Below are 23312 nucleotides of genomic sequence, written 5' to 3' on the forward strand. Positions count from 1 at the left end.
AACAGCTAAGGCTGAAGCGTCGCCGTGGTTGCAGCTCTGACCCTGGTCCCTGAGCTGTGAGGAGCCCAAAGTCCTGTTCCCCTAGCCACAGCACCCTACTGATCTTTCTTTTTGTCTTCACGTTTTTTCTTCGAGTTTTGTTTCATCTCTCTTTGTGTGTCTTCACCAATCTCCTCTTCCCCCTGTAATTTTTCATTCATTCAATCGCTCAATAAATACGACTGATGATGAATTTACTGAGTCCTTACTGCTGTGCAGTAAGCGCTTGGGAGAATAAGATAAAACAATAAACAGACACATTCCCTGCTCGCAGTGAGCTTATAGTCTTGGCAGGGGGAGACGGACATCAATAGAAACAAATAAATTGGAGATACGTACGTAAGTGCTGTGGGGCTTGGAGGGGAGTAGAGCAAAGAAAGCGAGTCAGGGACGCAGAAGGGAGTGAGACTTTTAGACTGTGAGCCCAATGTTGGGTAGGGACTGTCTCTACATGTTGCCAATTTGTACTTCCCAAGAGCTTAGTACAGTGCTCTGCACATAGTAAGCGCTCAATAAATACGATTGATGATGATGATGAGAGAAATGAAAGGGGGGCCCTAGTCTGGGAAGTCCTCTTCGAAGAGATGTGCCCTCAATAGGCCTTGGAAGTGGAGAGGGGGAGAATAATTGTCTGCGGGATTTGAGGAGGGAGGGCGTTTCAGGCCACAGGTCAGGCACGGGCTAGGGCTCAGCGATGAGATAGGTGAGATCAAGGCATAGTGAGTGAGAAATTTTTAGAATGTGAGACCCCTGACTGGGACTAATTCCCAACTGTGTACTCTTTCTCAGTGCACATCGTAAGGACTTAACAAATACTCTTACCACTGCTACTGAATCTAAAATTAACCGGTCTCATTTGGTGCATCTGTTGCTGCATTAGTGATAATTCCTCAGTGCCTCTTTATGTACAATTACAACCTAACCCAATCAATCAATCCAACACTCTGTGGTATTTACGGAGCGCTTATTATATGCAGAGCACTGAATAAAGTGTTTGGGAGAGTACATTACAATAGAATTGGCAGACATATTCTGTGCCCAAAACAGGCTCAATTCTAACAAATCATTAATCTCCTAGGATTGTTACCACAGTGTAGCTAGAAAAGGTAAAGAAAAGTCGAGGTGAACTGTCTAGCATCCCCCAGTAGACAAGCAGCGGGAAAGAAGAACGGGTTCATGTGTGAAGGGCTGATACGTCGACGTTCTTACAGCCTCAACTGTGAAATGTCACTTTGGTTCAGGCCATGTCGCTCTTTGGTGGCGGGGGCTGCTGCAAAAACTCCAGGGCTAATGAATCTAAGAGTATCGGGCCGCTTGGGGAGCTAAGCACATCCTTGGTGCTGTACTAAACCCAAAAAAGTGTCTTTGGGGTTCGACCAGCCAAGGAGGTCCCCCTTCATCACCTTCGCAATCTGGGGTGGGAGTGACTGAGGTATCAGGGTACATGTTCTTTTGGGTTACTCTGTTTGCTGTTCTGCTCTACCGGACACATTAAATTCACCCCACAAAACGGCACTTTGACCAGAGAGTGAAGGAACACCAACAGACTGAAAATTTTCCTGAATCAAAATGGATGTGGAAACGTGAAATGTGGAAATGTGAGGGGAACAGCACCGGCCTGGGAGACAGAGGACCTGTGTTCTAATCCCGGGGTTCTAGTTCTGGCTCTGCCACTTTGCTGTGTGACCTTGGACAAGTCACTTCACTTTTCTGTGCCTCAGTTACCTCATCTGTAAAATGGGGGTTAAGACTGGAAGTCCCACATGGGACACATACTGTGTTCTACCCGATTATCTTGTATCCACCCTCATGCTCAATACAGTGTCTGGCATATAGTAGGCACTTGCCAAATACTATCTTAAAATAAAGTAGTGGGGGAAGAAGGAAGGAGGAAGAAAGTCAATCTCTCCCAACACATCCATAAATCCCAAAGTAGCTACTATCCTTTTAGACTGTGAGCCCACTGTTGGGTAGGGACTGTCTCTATATGTTGCCAACTTGTACTTCCCAAGCGCTTAGTACAGTGCTCTGCACACAGTAAGCGCTCAATAAATACGATCGATGATGATGATGATCCTAGAGAAGATCATAGCACATATTGAGTGGTTTTCAATATTGGATAAAGCTAGGCAAGAGCATGGTGGTGGTAGTATTTGTAAAGCGCTTAATAAATGCCGGGGTGGATTCAAGCAGATTGGGTTGAACACAGTCCCTTTCCCACAGCCCCACTGAGCTCACAGTCTTAATCCCTATTTTACAGCTGAGGAAACTGAGGCACAGAGGAAGTGAAGTGACTTCCCCAAGGTCACACAGCAGACATGTGTCAGAGCAGGGATTAGAATCCAGGTCCTTCTGATTCCCAGGCGTGGGCTCTATTCATGAGTCCATGCTGTCATTCAGTGGTATTTATTGAGGACTTACTACGTACAGAGCACTGTACTAAGCTCTTGGGAGAGTACATTACAAGAATATAAAAGACACTACTGTGAGATTCACCCATCCCCGAAGACCATCTCTGACACTGGCAACGAGATGTTAGGGGGAACTGTGAAATGGCTACTCTCTGTGATACTGCTCCTCATAGTTAGAGGTGCGCTAGCTCTTCCTCTAGGAACTCCTTGTGAACTGCTCATTCACAGCTCTACCCAAACCCCTCCAAAATACTCTTGCTCCAACATGCTGGCAGCAGAACAGGTCTTTCATCATCATCATTCACCCAGCCCACTTAAGCACCAACAAAATGAAGGGAAAGTCTCACCGCTGGCTATAAAACATTCAATTACCTTCACCTCTCCTACCTTTCCTTCTTGATTTCTTACCACAGCCCAGCCCGCACACTTTTCTCCTCTACTGCCAACCTGTTCGGTATACCTTGATCTCTATCTCACGACTCACACTTCGCTCACATCCTGTCTCTGGCCTGGACCTCCCTCCTCCTTCATATCCAACAGAAATCGTACTCCCCACCTTCAAAGGCTTCTTTAAAGCACATCTTCTCCAAGAGGCCTTCCCTGACTAAGCCCTCATTTCTTCTTCTCCCGCTCTCTTCTGCATCACCTTTGTTTTGCTTTGCTTTGCTTTGCTTAGTACAGTGCTCTGCACATAGTAAGTGCTCAATAAATACGATTGATGATGATGATGCAACTTGGATTTGCAACCCTTATTCACCCCACCCTCAGCACCACAACGTTTACATGCATATCGATAATCGATTCATTTATATTAATGTCTGAATCCCAACCTCTAGACTGCCAGCTCCTTGTGGTCAGGGAACTTATCTATCAAATCTGTTATGTTGTACTCTTCCAAGTGCTTAGTACGATGCTCTGCACACAATAAATGCTCAATAAATATGATTGATTGATCTTCCAGGATCACATTTCCAATTGTCTAATAAAAAAAAAAGACTTCAAAAAACTAACCTCTGGATGCCTCAGTTCTCCTCGTTGTTTGCAGTCCTGCCAGCTCTAAAACATTAGAAATTCATTGTTCATTTCCATTTGTAAGGTATTTTAAACAGAAAAAATACGGCTTGCAAATAATGCATCCCACTGAAGAAGCTATCTTTAACGCTATTAAAAAATACATGAAACCAACAGCATATACAATTATGATGGCAAATAAATAACTCTGAAAATGGCATATTAAAAAATATTTTTATCCATCCTCAAAATATAAACGATGGATCAATGTCAAAAATGTGCGCCTTAAATATAAAGTCTTAAAATGCAGAATGTTGGCAAACCATTACTTTATAGTTAAAGACTTACCTTAAATGCATCTACAAGGGCAAGGCAATCACTTCTACTACTTCCTGAAAAGTTCACTTTATTTCTGTAAATAAAAGAGAGAGTGTCATTTTTTAAGTGTTTACTGCATGCAGAGCACTGCACTAAGTGCTTGGGAGAGTACAATATAACACAGTTGGTAGACACAGTCCCTTCCCACAGTGAACTTACAGTTTAGAGGGGGGAAGTCAGACGTTTGCATAAATAAATAAATTACAGGTATTAACGTGGTGGATTTTCCCAAGCAATCAACTCTAGCGGCTGTCCATATGTACAATAAGGACCTATTTCCCCCTTTAAAAGGGCATTAAAAACATGAGAACAAGGTACCTATATCCATCAAAATGCTGGTTGAAAGGCATTGCAAAAAAATTCTTCAAAGAGAGAGATGCAGCTAAAAAAAGAAAAATAAAGTTAACACTGCTTGTGAACAACATTCCCAAAACATTTGCTTCTGTCATTGACACTTACCTATGATAAGACATTCTTCAAGGCATCCAAAGGCGTGCCCAAGAACTATTAGTTTGCCCAGATGTGGATTCACAGGAAGATGAGCCAAAACTCTTCCTAAGAAGGTCAGTTGACCATCATGAGGATTTTCTCTGTGCTCACTAATGGCAAGTGCCCCTATCTTTAAAAATGAATTTTTTATAGCGTTAGTCACACAAGCTTTCAGTACTCTTCCAGTAGTATAATTGCGGCATTTGTTAAGTGATTATAACAACAACGACAACAACAATAATTATAATAATGATAATTTTACCATTTGGTAAATGCTTCCTATATTCCAAGCACTGTCCTGGGCTTAGTTAGAACCCAGGTCATTTGATTTGGGGGGTCAGGATTTTTTCCACTCAGCTCCTCTGCACCGGGGTTGTGTTCCCGAAGATACTTTGTGTTTCAGGAAAATGGTGCTACAGTAACCACTGATTCAATAGTAATTAATAGGCTAGGGGATAAGTGGTTTGAAGATTCTCTGTCTCCCCCTTCTAGACTCTGAGCCCACTGTTGGGTAGGGACCGTCTCTATATGTTGCCAACTTGTACTTCCCAAGCGCTTAGTACAGTGCTCTGCACACAGTAAGCGCTCAATAAATACGATTGAATGAATGAATGAATGAAAAGATGCTGCCATGATTGACATTGTGACATGAAGCCTTCCCTGACTAAGCCCTCCTCTCCTCTTCCCCTCTTCTCCCACTCCCTTCTGCGTTGCCCTGACTTGCTCCCTTTATTCATCCTCCCTCCCAGCCCCACAGCACATATGTATAGATAATAATAATAATAATAATGACATTTATTAAGCGCTTACTATGGGCAAAGCACTGTTCTAAGTGCTGGAGAGGTTACAAGGTGATCAGGTTGTCCCACGGGGGGCTCACAGGCTTCATCCCCATTTTACAGATGAGGTAACTGGGGCCCAGAGAAGTCAAGTGACTTGCTCAAAGTCAAACAGCTGACAATTGGCAGAGCTGGGATTTGAACCCATGACCTCTGACTCCAAAGCCCGGGCTCCTTCCACTGAGCCATGCTGCTTCTAGCACTTATTTATGTATACACATTAATGCCTGTCTCCCCCTCTAGACTGTGAGCTCTTTAGAGAAGTAGCATGGCTTAGTGGAAAGAGCACAGGCTTGGGAGTCAGAGGATGTGGGTTCTAATCCCGACTCCACCACTTACCTGCTGTGTGACCTTGGGGAAGCCATTTAACTTCTCTGTTCCCAAATTCCCTCATCTGTAAAATGGGGATGAAGACGGTGAGCCCCACGTGGGACAACCTGATAACCTTTAATCTACCCCAGCGCTTAGAACAGTGCTTGGCACAAAGTAAGCGCTTAATAAATACCATCATTACTGTGAGCAGGGAATGTGTCTGTTGTACTGTACTCTCCCAAGTGCTTAGTACAGTGCTTTGCGCACAATAAGCACTCCATAAATACAACTGAATGAATGAAGGAAGGAATTTTCTATACAAATTCCAGTATTATTATGGCCACCACTAGCAGAACGCACTGTAGCTTTGCCACTCATTATTTTACAGTATCAGCCACTGTAAAGTTGCAAAAATAAAGAGAAACCCCACACACCGCCTTATACAGAACAACCAAGACAGAGGCTGGGATGCGTAATATCAGCATGCCTTAACATGACGCCACACCTATGCACACAACTGTTTCTTCCTATGCTGAATCTACTTGTGCCAACTTGTAGATCCTGTTACATCACTGCAGATTTGTGTGGTGGGAAGAATTTCTTTAAGCCTTCCAGGGAGTTATACAATAATAATGACGATGGTATTTGTTAAGCGATTACTATGGGCAAAGCACTGTTCTAAACACTGGGGTAGATACAAGGTAATCAGGTTGTCCCACATGGGGCTCACAGTCTTCATCCCCATTTTACAGATGAGGCAACTGCGGCCCAGAGAAGTGAAGTGACTTGCCCAAAGTCACCCAGCTGACAAGTGGTGGAGCCGGGATTAGAACCCATGACCTCTGACTCCCATGCCCGGGCTCTTTCCACTAAGCCATGCTGCTTCTGGGTACTGGGTACTGAAACCAGAACTGGGTGTTTAAAAGATAGGATGGATGTTCATTTCAGAGCTCAATTTCTTGGCAACTGATAAATAATTCGAGGATCTGGCCGTGAAATTTACAACTATCTCATTCAGCTCAGTCCTGCGAGTCCACTGGATGAAACCATCTTTTTATGTTGAATATAGAACTGAGTACACTTCTCTGGCAATTACTTTTTTATGGTATTTGTTAAGCCCTTAATATGTGCCAGGCACTTTTCTAATAATAATGATGGCATTTACTAAGCACTTACTATGTGCAAAGCACTGTTCTAAGCGCCGGGGAGGTTACAAGGTGATCAGGTTGTCCCACATGGGGCTCACAGTCTTAATCCCCATTTTACAGATGAGGGAACTGAGGAACAGAGAAGTTAAGTGGCTTGCCCAAAGTCACACAGCTGACAAGTGGTGGAGCCAGAATTTGAACCCATGACCTCTGACTCCAAAGCCTGGGCTCTTTCCACTGAGCCTCGCTGAATCAGACGGGACTCAGTCCATGCCCCAGCAGCTTGGCTCAGTGGAAAGAGCACGGGCTTGGGAGTCCGAAGTCACGGGTTCTAATCCCGGCTCTGCCACTTGTCAGCTGTGTGACTTTGGGCAAGTCACTTCACTTCTCTGGTCCTCAGTTACCTCATCTGTAAAATGGGGATTAAGACTGTGGGCCCCACGTGGGACAACTTGATCACCTTGTATTCCCCCAGTGCTTAGAACAGTACTTTGCACATAGTAAACGCTTAACAAATGCCATTATTTTCATTATTATTAGTAGTAGTAGTAGTAGTAGTATTAATCCCCATTTTAAAGAGGAGGTAATTGAGGCACAGAGAAGTGAAGTGGCTTTCCCAAGGTCACACAGCAGACAAGTGGCAGAGTCGGTATTAGAGCCCATGTCCTTATGACTCCCAGGACACTCTGCTTCTCTTAATTACTTGATGAAAAGAGTCCTCACCTTTTCCCCACATATAGCCTGGCCTTAGATTATTTGACTTTCATAGTAAGTAGCATTAGAATATGATGAAATGTAAATATGAAAGGGAACGAGATTCACTCCCTAACAAATCCCGCTACTTCACATTTATAGCTCACTATCCTTCCCAAGCAACTTTGCAAAATTTGTTTTCCTGACATCCGCTAAAGGTCATGATTGTCAGGCACTTTATGGAAGAGGAAGCAAATGTGCAGAGGCAAAGAGATCTGCTCAAGGCCACCCAATAAGCCTGCTATGAATTTCAGTCCTGACATCCCTGACTCCAATCCCCGGGCGAGGATTACTTGGACACCCTGCTGTGCACAAATGCCTTTGGCACATATGCCTCCCACTAGGAAACAGACATAATAAGAATAGACTTACCTCCTTTAGTAGAAGGATGGTGCGTTCAATGTCATTAAGCCTGGGTGGAGAAAGGGCAGTTGCCAACAGAGCTCTTGGCTCCCCCATGTCAAGTAATTTAACTTTCAAGATTGTGTTTCCTAATGGACAACGCTGGAGATGAAGGGGAAAAAAAATGACTAAATGTAAGACGGAAGGAGGACAGAAAACTGCTCTTTTTAAAAATCTCTCAATTTCATAAATTAGCTAAAGGGGGGGGAAGCATGAGGTTTTTATAGGATCATTGAACCCTCATGGCAGACATTTTTGTTCCTCTGATATGGCATTTCCCACTCTACAATTAGAGGGCAATACAAGCATTTAATACATTCCTCAAAAATGCGGGTACTTTGTGAGCCAACAGATACTGTGGGATACTTTTCCCACAGACTTAAAAGTAATCTGTTCTTTCCCAGTTCTGAGCACAATGACCGAACCCTAGAAATAATTCATTCGATCATTCATTCAATTGTATTTACTGAGTGCTTACTGTGTTCAGAGCACTCTACTAAGTGCTTGGGAGAGTACACTACAACAATAAACAGACACATTTCCTGCTCACAACAAGCTTACAGTCTAGACGGGGAGAGACAGACATCAAGACAAATAAATAAATTACAGACATGTACATAAGTGCTGTGGTCTGGGAGCGGGGAAGAACCAAGGGAGCAAGTCAGGGCGATGCAGAAGGTAGTAGAAGACGAAAGGTGGGGCTTAGTCGTGGAAGACTTCTTGGAGGAGATGTGCCTTCAATAAGGCTTTGAAGGTGTGGGAGGGAAAGGAATTGTCTGTCAGATTTGAGGAGGGAGGGCATTCCAGGCCAGAGGCAGGATGTGGACTAGGGGTCAGCAGCAAGGTCGGCGAGATTGAGGCACAGTGAGAAGGTTAGCGGCACTAGAGGAGCGAAGTGGGCAGGGTGGGCTGTAGAAGGAGAATGGTGAGGAGAGGTAGGAGGGGGCAAGGTGGTAGAGTGCTTTAAAGCCAATGGTGAGGAGTTTTTGTTTGATGTGACGGTGGATGGGAAACCGCTGGAGTTTTTTTGAGGAGTGGGGTGATGTCCTGAATGTTTTTGTAGAAAAATGATCAGGGCAGCAGAGTGAAGTTTGGAGTGGGGAGAGACAGGAGGCTGGGAGGTCAGCCAGGAGGCTGATTCAGCAATCCAGGCAGAACAGGACGAGTGACTGTATTAATGTGGTAGCAGTTTAGATGGAGAGGAAAGGGCGGATTTCAGCGACACTGTAAAGGTGCAGGTGATGGCTTGAATGTGTGGGTTGAATGAGAGAGAGGAATCAAGGATAATGCCACGGTTACAGGCTCATAAGACAGGAAGATGGTGGTGCCGTCTACAGTGATGGGAGACTCGGGGGAAGACGGGGTTTGTGTGGGAAGATAGGGAGTTCTGTTTTGAACATGTTAAACCTGAGGTGATGGGAGGACATCCAAACAGAGATGTGTTGAAGGCAAGAAGAAATGAGATCCTACAAGAGAGGGAAAGAGATCGGGGCTGGAGATGTAGATTTGGGTATCATCTGCGTAGAGGAGGTAGTTGTAGCCTTAGGAGTGAATGAATTCTCCAAGGGAGTGGGTGTAAATGGAACATAGAAGGGGACCCAGAATTGAACCTTGAGTGACCCCCACGGGTAGGGGGTGAGAGTCAGAGGAGGAGCCTGCAAAGGAGCATGAGAAAGAACAGGCCGAGAGATAAGAGAAGAACGAGGAGAGGACAGAGTGTGGCTGCCATAACCCTGGCACTGCGCTCAGCTGGTGGGTCGAGGAGCAGTGGCAACACAGACGCGGCCGTGCCAGGGTAGCGCTGGTGGCCAGAACTGGCCTCTGAAGGTGCATCGCTCCCCGCGGTCTCCTCCCGCACCTTCCTTCGCCTTAACAAAGGGGACAGGTTTCAAGTGATCATTGTACATGAGTAGGGTCACGTGTAGGGAGAGGCAGAGAGATCCCTGCCGCCTGACAACCACCCCCATGCCACTCCCTCTGATGCAGCCATGGGGGTAGGGTCATGTGAGGGAGGGTCAGGGCTGGGCTTTCTGGGGCTGAAGACCAGTGAGCACTCATGATAGTAATAATAGCAATAATAATAATAATAATTGTGGTATTTGTTAAGCGCTTACTATGTGCCAGGCACTGTACTAAGCACTGGGGTGGATACAAGTGAATTGGGTTGGACGCAGTCCTGGTCCCACATGGGGCTCACAGCTTCAATCCCCACTTTACAGATGAGGGAACTGAGGCCCGAGAAGTGAAGTGACTTGCCCAAGGTCACATGGCAGACAAGGGGCAGAGCCGGGATTAGAACCCTTGGCCTTCAGACTCCTAGGCCTGTGCTCTATCCACTATGCCATGCTAATCCAACCCAGGTGGCAGAGACAGTACATCATCATCATCATCATCATCAATCGTATTTATTGAGCGCTTACTGTGTGCAGAGCACTGTACTAAGCGCTTGGGAAGTACAAGTTGGCAACATATAGAGACAGTCCCTACCCAACAGTGGGCTCACAGTCTAAAAAGTGGGCTCACAGTACATGGGGAGCATTGAGGGTGTATGAGCCTCCCAGGGGAAGCAGGAGCAGCATAGTCTTGGGAACAGAAGCTTAAGCTGTCTCCCCCTTTTAGACTGTGAGCCCAATGTTGGGTAGGGACTGTCTCTAGATGTTGCCAATTTGTACTTCCCAAGCGCTTAGTACAGTGCTCTGCAGATAGTAAGCGCTCAATAAATATGATTGATTGATTGATTGATTAAGGAAGAGAGCACAGAAGGGAATCCCCCAGAGGCCAATTCTGGAGATGGGAACGGGAGAGATTCTACAGAAGAGTGACCAGTCAGTTCCCATCCAAGCATGGGCCTCAAACCCCTCACCTCCTGCTCCCCATTTCCCTCAATTCCCCTCTCTCTGGCCTGGACCAAACAAAAACTCTCCCAGCGTCTACACTGGACAATTTCAAGCAAACCATAACGTACTCAGAATAGTTTTCAGCTAAAAGCAGTTTCTTACCAACATCTCGGGAACTGTAATATCGGGTATATTGTTTGTCCAGAACTCCTTAAATACTAGCCTGTAACAGTAGCCCTTAGAAACACGTCCGGCACGACCTACAAATAAGAAATACGTTTAAAGGATGCCTCTGGCAATAAATACTGACCAAATCTGAGAAAGCAAGTTTCGTGCTGGAAACGTACAACATTTTTTATTCCTAAATAGGTTTAACACACAGTGTTCTTAGCAACTGCCCCTAATATAGTGTTCCTGCATAACCAATGCTACTCAAAGTCATCCCAGGCCTCTATATTAAAGATTTTGTTTTACCTCAGGAAAAACACTGTCAGATCATTCAATAAACTGTGGTATTTATGAAGCATTTACTAAGTGCTAAAACCCTATGCTAAACGCTGGAGTAAATGCTCACCTACTGAGAGCTCACCTCCTCCAAGAGGCCTTCCCAGACCGAGCCCCCTTTTTCCTCTCCTCCTCCCCATCCTCCCTGCCCTACCTCCTTCCCCTCCCCACAGCACCTGTATATATGTTTGTACAGATTTATTACTCTATTTTACTTGTACACATTTACTATTCTATTTATTTTGTTAATGATGTGCATTTAGCTTTAATTCTATTTGTTCTGATGACTTGTCACCTGTCCACATGTTTTGTTTTGTTGTCTGCCTCCCCCTTCTAGACTGTGAGCCCGTTGTTGTTTAGGGACCGTCTCTATACGTTGCCAACTTGTACTTCCCAAGTGCTTAGTACAGTGCTCTGCACACAGTAAGTGCTCAATAAATACGTTTGAATGAATGAATTTAGCTTTAATTCTATTTGTTCTGATGACTTGTCACCTGACCACATGTTTTGGTTTGTTGTCTGTCTCCCCCTTCTAGACTGTGAGCCCATTATTGGGTAGGGACCGTCTCTATATGTTGCCAACTTGTACTTCCGAAGTGCTTAGTACAGTGCTCTGCACACAGTAAGTGCTCAATAAATACAATTGAATGAATGAATGAATAATTAGATGAGAACATAATCCCGATCCTACAAGGCGCTCATAATCTAATAGGTCAGGACAACAGAGAGCCATCATTTTCATTTTGCAGATGAAGACATTGGGGAGCCAAGAGGTTAAATGACTTTGCCAAGTTCAGAGAGAAGGCCAATGGCAGATGTGGATTAGAATTCACATCTCCTGACTTCCAGTCCCACACTTTCCTCCAGGCCACAGTGCCTCCAATAAATAAATAAAGTACTTCCTCAGTATAAATTGGCATTAAATCACATGGAAATTAATCCTAGAGACTGAAACAGAACACCTGAAGCCTGAGGGAAAAAGCAGAGCTTCTACAGACTCTCCCTTACACTAGGTAGAAGTAGTACTAATAGCATTTATTACAGAAATTTTTTTCCAATTTACCAAGTTCTGATCCATTATTTCATGATAATAAAAAGCTTGTTTACTGATCTCTTACCTTTTCTTTGATCACAGCTGATTTTAGAAGCCCAACTCAGCCTCAGACTCTGATAATTAGTATCTTCATCACAAACTAGAGTTCTAGTCAAACAAAAATCGATGACTGCCATAAAAAAAAGATGTGTGAAAATTTTACACACTGTCCCTACAACAGAGTTCTGCAACACTGTTAAATTAAGTAACAGGGAACCCTAGGTTAGGGTAGAATACTCCCAACAATACAGCATTCAAAATTTGGAATTAAAAAAAAAAAAAACAAGCAATTTAAATTCTACTTTTCAGTACTGAGTGACAATACCGGGGAGGGAAATCATAACATATCTTTCTTCCTATACAGACATATTGCTGGAGATGTGCAACTGCATAGAGCACATCTCTCTAGCTGACAACAGAAGGGAATTGCCCATGATGCTCATGTCAGAACTGAGAGCAATGTACTGAATGTAACAATAGGATGTCGGTTCATAGTAAAAATTACTCGAGATATTGACAGGAGAATAAGCTCGTTGCAGGCAAGGAAATGTGTCTGTTTATTGTTGTATTGTACTCTCCCAGGTGCTTAATATGATGCTTTGCACACAATAAGCGCTCAATAAATTCGAGTGAATGAATGAATGAATGAAATAACATGAAAGACTTGGAGAAAATGAAAAACAGTGTGACATAAAGGCCTAGCATATCACCTCCATTTCTGGTATCTCATCTTCTATTATTCAAAGGTCTTACAAAACTTGGGAGATGCAGCAACGGGTTTTTAAAAATATGCACCAAGCAGGTCATCGAGGCCATCAAAGAGCATATTATGTTGGCTTTTTTGAATAACACAGAAAAGTACTTTACCATATTTGACATCAGGAACTGTGACGGAACTTTCAGCAATATTTGTAGATAAGATGATCTGAGTAACAAAGAAAAAAGAGTTACAACTTGGGCGCATTCATTGGACGCATAATGCTCGAGTTAAAGAATCATCTAAATGATCTAAATGGAATAATTATTTCTGAAAAATAGGCTTGAATTCATTACACATGCTCAAATCGAGACTCTTCATTCTAAGTGGTATCAGGTTTTGGTGACTTTTTGCACTGTACAGCGGCAATATGCTCTCAGATGAGCATCATCTGAGCATACAAACACAGAGTTCAAAATGACTCCGCTCTGAGTTCAAATAGTCAAATTTAATTCAAGGTTTAATGCCTTGAATCCCAACCCTTATCCATCCAGTTCTTTCTGGTGTGGCCAACAAGGTTGTACTCTATCCCCTATTAATTGCTCCGGCCAGGTTTCCAAACCTTCTTAAATGAAGGCTTCCAGCCCTAAAATGCTGGATGGACCTCTCATCTTAACCTCTGTTTTTTCCAAGTGCTTTGTTAGGCTGCCCAGAATATCGTGATCAAGACCCTGAATCCCCACTCCTCCCCCAGGGCACACCTTTGATCATCCCACTTCCACCTTCAAGATTCAACCTCTGTCTAAAATGCCCCCCTCCTCCTCTTTCACTGCCACATATATACATCCTTTCCATCTATTAAGCGGCTCCCGAGATACCATAGGGACTTGAATTAATCCATCCACAGGTGAGCAGTCCATACTCTTTCACTAAAGGGAAAGTTAAGGATGTAAAAGGGACATATGAAAGCTGTTGAATTAACAGACACATGTTTTTTTTTTGTTGTCTGTCTCCCCTTTCTAGACTGTGAGCCCGCTGTTGGGTAAGGGCCGTTTCTATATGTTGCCGACTTGTACTTTCCAAGTGTTTAGTACAGTGCTCTGCACACAGGAAGCGCTCAATAAATACGACTGAATGAATGAATAATAAATGAATGAATCAGACGGGTATTTGTGGAGCACGTACTCTGTACTGTGTGCTTGGGCGAGGACAGTAGAGTTAGTAGACCCAATACCTGCCCTCCATTCCTAAGCTGACCAGAGGGAAACTATGACAGTGTTCTTCCAAATATCCTGTTGTTCCCGTCAGAGATAGAATTTAGATCTGGATGAACCATGGGTCTGACCCAAGGTGGTAATACAACTCTTCTTAACAGCTAGAACAGTGCACAATCAGTCAATAGTATTTACTGAGCGCTTACTACTACTACTAATAATAATGACTGTGGTATGTGTTAAGTGCTTACTATGTGGCAAGCACTGTTCTAAGCACTGGGGTAGATGCAAGGTAATCAGGTCAGACACAGTCCCTATCCCACATGGGGCTCACAGTCTTACTCCCCATTTTACAGAGGAGGTAACTGAGGCACAGAGAAGTTAAGGGACTTGCCCAAGGTCACATAGCAGACATGTGGTGGAGACGGGATTAGAACCCACGTCCTCTGAATTTCAGGCCCACACACTGTCCATTAAGCCATGCTGCTTCTGTGTGCGAGCACTGTACCTCCTATTGGGATGAATCCTAAATCTATTTCACTAGCCCTGACCACTCCATCTATCTGCAATCTGGCATTTCCTCTTGCCCGCAAGTCATTTCCAGGTGGAGGTCCTACTGGCCAAAGTCCAACATGTTGAAAATGAATCTCCTCGATTTCTCCCCCAAACCCTCTCCTCTGCCTAACTTTCCCATCTCTACTATACTTACTGTTCTGAAACCCACAACCATGATCTTATCTTGTATTCTTCACTCTTTTGCGACTCTCACATCCAATCTGTTCCTAAATCCTGCCAGCTTTTCCTCACATTTCCCAGATCTCCATCACCTCGCCCCCTCCTACCTCACCTCCCTTCTCTCCTTCTACAGCCCAGCCCGCACACTCCACTCCTCTGCCGCTAACCTCCTCACTGTGCCTCATTCTCACCTGCCCCGCCGTCAACCCCTGGCCCACATCCTACCCCTGGCCTGGAATGCCCTCCTTCCACACATCGGCCAAACTAGCTCTCTTCCTCCCTTCAAAGCCCTTCTGAGAACTCACCTCCTCCAGGAGGCCTTCCCAGACTGAGCCTCCCCTTTTCCTCTGCTCCTCCTCCCCTTCCCATCACCCCCACTCCCTCTGCCCTACCCTCTTCCCTTCCCCACAGCACTTGTGTATATTTGTACATATTTATTACTCTATTTATTTTATTAATGATGTGTATGTAGCTATAATTCTACTTATTCTGATGGTATTGACACTTGTCCACTGGTTTTGTTTTGTTGTCTGCCGCCCCCTTCTAGACTGTGAGCCCGTTGTTGGGTAGGGACCATCTCTATATGTTGCCGATTTGTACTTCCCAAGTGTTTAGTACAGGGTTCTGCACATAATAAGCGCTCAATAAATACGATTGAATGAATGAATGAATGAATGAATGAATGAATGAATCTGCCCTTTCCTTTCCATGTAAACGGACACGACTCCGGAACAGACCCACCGGGCTAGATGGCCCTATCAGCCACCTCACTGTCCTTCGCTTTGTTACTCCTGTTCATCTTTTTAAAATTTCCATCTACACATATTTTTCCTCAAAAACTTCTAATGGTTAGCCGCATTCATTTCTCCTGACTATTGGCTTTCACTTCTCTACCTCCTACCTATCCAGCTCTCTTCTCTTACTATACCCTATCTCACACTACCCATTTCTCCCAAGCTCACTGACCTTCCCACTGTGCTTCATTTTCATCTTCATTGCCTTTCCTCCTCCCTCCTGCTGAGAACTCCTTCCCCCTTCAAATCCATTGGAAATCCAACAGACCACAGCTCACCCTATCTTTAAAATCCTTCTAACATCCCACCTCTCCTAGAAGGCTTTCCCAATTAATTTTTCTTTTTTCCAGGTCATATGCTAACTGTCATTTCAGCATTTCTGCACAACTTCAGCACTCTAGAACTCACTACTTCTCTTGCACTTTTGTACAGGTCACTTTCCATACTATATTATTTGAGCACTTCCTCCTAATTGTAAATTATGTAATGTCTGTCTCCCTGCTAGATTTTAATCAATTCATCAATGGTATTCAGGATCTTAAACTCCTTCTGGGAATGGATCATGTCTGCTTCTACTGTACTCTCCCAAGCACTTAGTACTGTGCTCAGAATAATATTTATGATAATAACACTAATGATGGTATTTGTTAAGCACTTATTAAGGGTCAAGCACTGTTCTAAGCACTGGGGTAGAAACAAGCTAATCAGGTTGGGCAGAGTCCACGTCCCACATGGGGCTCACAGTCTTAATCCGCTTTTGATATATGAGGTAACTGATGCACAGAGAAGGGAAGTGACTTGCCCAAGGCCACACAGCAGACAAGTGGCAGACCCAGGATTAGAACCCAGGTCCTTCTGACTCCCAAGCCTGTGCTCTATCCACTAGGCCATGCTGCTTCTGAACACAGTAAGTATTTAATAAATACTACTGGGTTGATTCTGTCACTCATTTTCAATCCTTGACATCACGAGCACATTATGCCAATCCCATATTTTAACATATAACCAAACCTGCTTTTTTTATGGCATTTATTAAGCGCTTACTATGTGCAGAGCACTGTTCTAAGCGCCGGGGAGGTTACAAGGTGATCAGGTTGTCCCACGGCGGGGTTTACAGTCTTCATCCCCATTTTACAGATGAGGTAACTGAGGCTCAGAGAAGTTAAGTGACTTGCCCAAGGTCACACAGCAGACATGTGGTGGAGTCGGAATTCAAACCCATGACCTCTAACTCCAAAGCCCGTGCTCTTTCCACTGAGCCACGCTGCTTTTATTTTGACTTTCACCTTGCTCTATGGCCTTAGCCACTAATGAGAGTTTTCCAAACCCAACCCCGCAGAAAGTAAAATCTTTTCACAGATTGATACTCAGCCCGAGTAAAATACTCAGTTAAAAAAAAAATTAAAACCATGGCCTCGCTAGTCATGCATGGGTGTGACTGGCTGTTTCTAAACACAGATAATCAAATCAAAAAGCAGCGTGACCTAGTGGATAGAGCATTGGCCTGGGAGCCAGAAGAACCTGGGTTATAATCACACCTTTGCCACTTGTCTGATGTGTGACCTTGGACAAGTCACTTCACTTCTCTCAGTTCCCTCATCTGTAAAAATGGAGATTAAGACTGTGAGCCCCATGTGGAGCATGGACTGTGTCCAACCTGATTAGCTTGAATCCACCCCAGAGCTTAGTTCGGTGCCTTGCACGCAGTAAGCGTTTAACAGATGTCATAGAAAAAATTCAGAAAATAAAATGAAATATTAATGTCTGTAAATATTGCAGGTCAGAATGTACTTCCTACATTGGTATTATTATTAGGAATAATAATGGCATTTGTTAAGCACTGAGGGATATACAACAAAAGCAGGCTGAATACAGGCCCTTTCCCACAATGGGCTCAAAGCCTGAGAGGGAGGGAGAACAGCTACTTCATCCCCATTTTAAAGATAAGGTAAGTGACCTGCCGAGGGTCAAACGACAGGCAAGGGTCAGAGTTAGGATAAGCCCTTCTTTTCCCAATTTTCTTACCTTTCTGTAACCAGGGACAGGAGGTGAAAAGACACTATTCTGTTCTTCCAAAGTCACACTTGAATGAAGTGGATATACCTGCAATCTTAAAAAATAAAAAGACCAAGAAAATGTCTAACCAGATCGTAGTTTTACATAGTTATACATAAGCCTTAGAACATGACAGGCTGCCCCTCGTTTTGACAGGGAATTACAGCGTTGTGCAACACAAGCAAATGAACTTTTCCAAGGCAAATCAATTTTCACTTCATATTATTTTAACCTACCTTTTGTGAACCACGTTTGTAAGTACTTCAAGCAAGTGATTTATTTCAGCTAAACCTGTAAACGAGATACTAAAGTTCAACAACAGGTTTTTATGTTACGTTAAAATCACAATACATGTCAGAGCAGAAAAGTAGCTCTGCCCAGTTCACTTAATACAAAGAAATCTGTTCCTCCTCTTCAAATATGACACTGTTTCTCATAGTTATTAGACTGCCATTTTTCCCCACTGCCCATAAATACAAAAATAAAAATGGGTCAAAACAGAATTTAACGCCAAAATTAAGTTGCCAATTTTTTTTATGTGCCTGTATTTGCTCAAAAGATATCTACATAGTTTTGCAGATGGTTCAAAAATCTTTAGGTTTGCCGAAAAGGCTACAACCCAAGTTGCAGCAAAATCGTCCAAGTTGCATTAAGTATATCACATGCGAATAATAAATATGAAAAGAAAAATCATTTTTATCTACAAGGAAATTGCTATTGAGGTATGAGCCCTCCCAACCCAATGGCTCTCCTCCACATTTGTGGGATGTCAAAGGGAAAACCCAGTGGCCTGCAATTATTTTAGTGTAGCGGTATTTTAATGTCTGTTTCCTCCTAGACTGTAAACTCCTGGTGTTTAGAGAACATGTCTTCCAACTCTGTGCATTGCCTAGTGAATAGAGCACGGGCCTGGGAGTTGGAAGGACCTGGTTCCAATTCCATCTCCGCCACTTGTCTGCTGTGTGACCTTAGACAAGTCACTTCACTTCTCTGGACCTCAGTTCATCTGTAAAATGGGGATTATTAAGAGTGTACACCCCATGTGGAACAGGGACTGTGTCCAATCTGACTAGCTTGCATCTACCCCAGCTCTTAGAACAATGCTTGACACATAGTAAGCGCTTAACAATTGCCATCATTAGCATTATTATTACTCAGTAAGCACTCAATACCACTGATTGATGGATTAGGGGATCTCAGGGGCCTTTGTAAGGACTGAGGCATGGAAAGTAGGGGGGTTCAAAAACTTTTGTAAGCCACAAATCAAGCAGAGGCCTCATACGAGAAAACAGGGCTTATTTAAGATTTGCTTTCTTTTTCTGATTCGCATTAGCTAGAAGAAGACATCTTTTTTCCCAAAAGTGTGATAGCCAAATACTTTCTTTATCCACTCTTCCCACTAAATTAAAGTCCAGGTTTTTTTTAAAGTGTCACTCACCTGGCAAAAATACCAACACGCTACTACGTTCTGGCAAAAATCTCGAACTTGACTTGGTCGGGTCCCTGATATAAAAATAACGACATGAGTAAGATCACATAAACCCCCTGTTCTCCGTTTTATTCTGTCTACAGAAATATGTCTAAAGAAAATTCTAGTTAGGATTCTAATGATGGCCGTTCAGTTCCAGAGTCCTTACCACTTTTTACTGCCCAAATTCTAAGATTTAATGGTTGGAGGAGAAGTTTGTAGAACATGTCCTTTTTGGACCTAAAGAGCCACCAAAAAAGAGAGAGGACAAAGCAAAGGATGTGGAAGAGGAGACAACTAATCAGTAAAGTATGGATTTGACATTCAGGATAACTGTTGTTTTCATTTTTTTAAACTCTAGTAAAATCAGATTTTTGCATAAATTTCTGGTTGCATTTTGGTTTTTATTTGCACATTCCTTTGCGGAGTTTACAAATAGCTAACTTAATATTCAACAGCACAGCCACCTCCTGGCATAGAATTGTACAGAGGAGCAGCATAGCTTAGTGGCAAGAGCCCGGGTTTGGGAGTCAGAGGTCGTGAGTTCTAATCCCGGCTCCGCCACTTGTCAGCTGTGTGACTCTGGGCAAGTCACTTCACTTCTCTGTGCCTCAGTTACCTCAGCTGTAAAATGGGGATTACGACTGTGAGCCCCATGTGGAACAACCTGATTACTTTGTATCTACCCCAGTGCTTAAGAACAGTGCTTGGCCCATAGTAAGCGCTTAGCAAATACCATCATCATTATTATTATTATTATTATCATTATTCCCGTAAAACTGCTTAGTTTAGGGTATTGCATTCCAAGATCAATCCAGAGCTTGGTTTGGAAGTGAAGGGTCCACTTTGGAGTGAAAATAATAATAATAATAATAATAATAATGGCATTTGTTAAGCACTTACTATGTGCAAAGCACTGTTCTAAGCGCTGGGGAGGATACAAGGTGATCACGTTGTCCCACGTGGGGCTCACAGTCTTAATCCCCATTTTATAGATGAAGTAACTGAGGCTCAGAGAAGTTAAGTGACTTGCCTATGGTCACACAGCAGACATGTGGGGGAGCCGGGATTAGAACCCATGACCTCTGACTCCCAAACCTGTGCTCTTTCCACTGAGCCATGATGCTTCATATAAGAGTTAGGCAAAAGCCATTACCTCAGGAAACCCTGGACACTTTCCAGACCGGAGAAAAGGGAAAACCACAAGAAAAAGAAAGGGAAAAAAAAGGTAGCATTTAAAAATGAGTAAGTCTCCCAGGTATCTCATTCCCCAAAACATACCAATTCTATTAATAACTGGGAAGCTACTGACAGTCTACTGACGGTCAATACTGAAAGGCAGCGTGGGCTAATGGAAAGTACATGAGTCTGGGTCAGAAGACCTGGATTTCCCTCATGTTTTCTGCAGGCAGTCATATCAGATGACCGAAGTATTGTCAAAGTTCCCCAGGAAACAGTTAAGAAAGGACTGACAAGATTTTTGTGCTTCTTTTCAGATCCAGTCTGGGTGGGGAGTGGGGGCAGGGTGGTTTAAAAAAAAAATTCAAAAGCTTCTCTGCTAATAAAATTGTGAAATTAACAAGATGCATTAAAAAACGAATCACGCACAACTTGGGACTACTGTGGGCGAAAAGTCCAACACTTTGCCCTGCATGAGCAAGCTTCTCATTCTTTTAGACTGTGAGCCCACTGTTGGGTAGGGACTGTCTCTATATGTTGCCAACTTGTACTTCCCAAGCGCTTAGTACAGTGCTCTGCACACAGTAAGTGCTCAATAAATACGATTGATTGATTGATTGATCAATCAATCAACCAACGGTATTTATTAGGTGCTCAATAACAGCTTTTTTAATGGTATTTGTTAAGCACTTCCTAAGAGCCCGGAACTCTACTACGCCCTGGGGTAGATACAAGCTTATCAGGTTGGACACAGTCCCTGTCCCACATGGGGCTCACAAATCCCCATTTTATAGGTGCTGAACTGACAAAGGCCCAGAGAAGTTAAGTGACTTGCCCAAGGTCACACAGCAGACAAGTGGTGGAGCTGGATTAGAACCCAGATCCTTCCAACTCCCAGGCCCATGTTCAGAGAAGCAGCGTGGCTCAGTGGAAAGAGCCCGGGCTTTGGAGTCAGAGGTCATGGGTTCAAATCCCGGCTCCGCCACTTGTCAGCTGTGTGACTTTGGGCAGGTCACTTCACTTCTCTGGGCCTCAGTTCCCTCATCTGTAAAATGGGGATTAAGATTGTGAGCCCCCCGTGGGACAACCTGATCACCTTGTACCCTCCCCAGTGCTTAGAACAGTGCTTTGCACATAGTAAGCACTCAACAAATGCCATTATTTTTACCCACTACGCAACGCTGCTTCTGAAGTATTGCAAACAGTTGTCAAGTATGCGGTATTTAAAATTCTGACAATTTCTTCCCCTGAGTAAGGTGAGAGGATGTGAGTGAAAGGGTAGAGCTGAGAAGAGATATGATGGAAGCAGACAAAATAATGATTGGTGTGAGTGGAGGGAATAGAATTATTAAGCAGAGTTCACGAGAGAATAAGGAGGCAGACAATGAAGTCTGAAGGACGGAGCTTCAAAACAAACAAGAGGAAACACGTTTATATAGAACCGATAAGCCTGTGAAATGTGAATATCCAGTGGCAATAGGCAGAAGAAGGATTTAAGAGTGATCAAAGCCTAAAGAATAGTCTGACTTCTGCATCTTTGTAAAGCAGATACAACTCCAGCCTCAGGCACTATGTCCAAGCTTTTGTGACTGGCAGTCCAAAATTTCCACTTGGCTTGGCTTTAGTGTTTGAGCCTTTTAAGTCTATTTAGAAGTAAAAAAAAAAAAAAAAAGAATTCCAGGACTTCAATCAAAGCCCGATGAACCAAATAAAATAATTGCAAGGAACTATGAATAGCTAAAGAGGGAGATGTAATTAGCTGAAATCACACCTTCAAGTTGTAGCAGCCTATAGCATTAATGACAATTTACAGTAAGCGATGAAGCAAAATTCTTCTTACCCATTGTCTCGCATTTCCAAATCATCGAAAAAGAGGATCAATGAGATGGCAACCGCATATATATCTTCAGTTATCTTTGGTTCATCATGAACCTGAGGAGTAAGCTTAAAAAAGAGATTGAAAGAATATTCAGTAAAGGATGGTCATTAGACCAATTCAAAAATCCCTGTTGTTAGCAAATCGTACAATATTATCATCTGTCAAACTCACTTTGGGTTACAATAGTGCTGTGAAGGATTTAGATCTTTAGTCAGTAAAGTTTTTGTAGTGAATTACCAATGACCCAAGGTAGAAACAATTGTTTCAACAAATACATTTTCCTCTCTGATACTTCTATTAAAAACTGAGGGATCATGCATAACCACCTAGGCAAAATATTTAACACATTCTCACTATTACTTTTATTTCAATATTAACCTGAAGAGGAAGCAAATGTGACTCCAATCCAGCTATAGCCTGTCCATAAAACCGGTGAGGGATATTTAAAAAAAAAAATTGTGGTATTTCTTAAGTTTTATACTAAGTGCTGGGATAATCAGTTTAGCCACAGTTCAAACCCACATGAGGCTCACAGTATCAACCCCCACTTTACAGATGAGGTAACTGAGGCACAGAGAAGTTAAATGACTTGCCCAAGGTCACACAGTAGACAAGTGGCGGAGCCTGGATTAGAACCCAGGTCCTCTGACTCCTAGGCTTGTGCTCTTTCCAGTAGGCCATGCTGTTAAAATAGCCATGATGTGTTCCTTAAAGACATGGATTTATCGTAAAGACTGTATCAAAGGGCACATTTTTCAACAGATTTACAAGCAATTTAATAATAATAATAACAATAATAATGATATTTGTTAAGCACTTATTATGTGCCATAAGAGTGGTTGGAGGATTCCACTTTGGGTCATGTTTCAAGGTTCAGACCAATGCCAGGCACCACGTCTCCAGCTTTTCATTTCACCTCTATGCCAAACTTGACTTTTTTTTTTAAATGGTATTTTGTGAGCACTTACTATGTGCCAGGCACTCTTCTAAGCACTGGGGTAGATACAAATTCATTCATTCATTATTTCAATCATATTTATTGAGCGCTTACTGTGTGCAGAGCACTGTACTAAGC

The 23312-nt window shown here is 43.3% G+C and overlaps 1 protein-coding gene across 2 annotated transcripts in view; it reads right to left on the reverse strand.

Moving 5' to 3' along the window:
- The window catches only part of TDRD9 (tudor domain containing 9), a 125264-nt gene that overhangs the window by 50710 nt on the left and 51242 nt on the right, over nt 1–23312 (reverse strand). For both annotated transcript variants that reach the window (XM_038743285.1, XM_038743284.1), the window contains exons 8-19: nt 22199–22302; nt 19150–19214; nt 17948–18002; nt 17682–17766; nt 13084–13141; nt 12242–12346; nt 10782–10879; nt 7753–7884; nt 4299–4458; nt 4158–4221; nt 3810–3873; nt 3462–3506 (exon numbers count right to left, since the gene is read on the reverse strand). In XM_038743285.1, the coding sequence (XP_038599213.1) occupies nt 3462–3506; nt 3810–3873; nt 4158–4221; nt 4299–4458; nt 7753–7884; nt 10782–10879; nt 12242–12346; nt 13084–13141; nt 17682–17766; nt 17948–18002; nt 19150–19214; nt 22199–22302 (1035 nt within the window). The remainder of the gene's footprint in view (nt 1–3461; nt 3507–3809; nt 3874–4157; nt 4222–4298; nt 4459–7752; nt 7885–10781; nt 10880–12241; nt 12347–13083; nt 13142–17681; nt 17767–17947; nt 18003–19149; nt 19215–22198; nt 22303–23312) is intronic.

Source organism: Tachyglossus aculeatus, chromosome 1 (genome assembly GCF_015852505.1).
Source record: "Tachyglossus aculeatus isolate mTacAcu1 chromosome 1, mTacAcu1.pri, whole genome shotgun sequence".
Classification (NCBI taxonomy): Eukaryota; Metazoa; Chordata; class Mammalia; order Monotremata; family Tachyglossidae; genus Tachyglossus; species Tachyglossus aculeatus.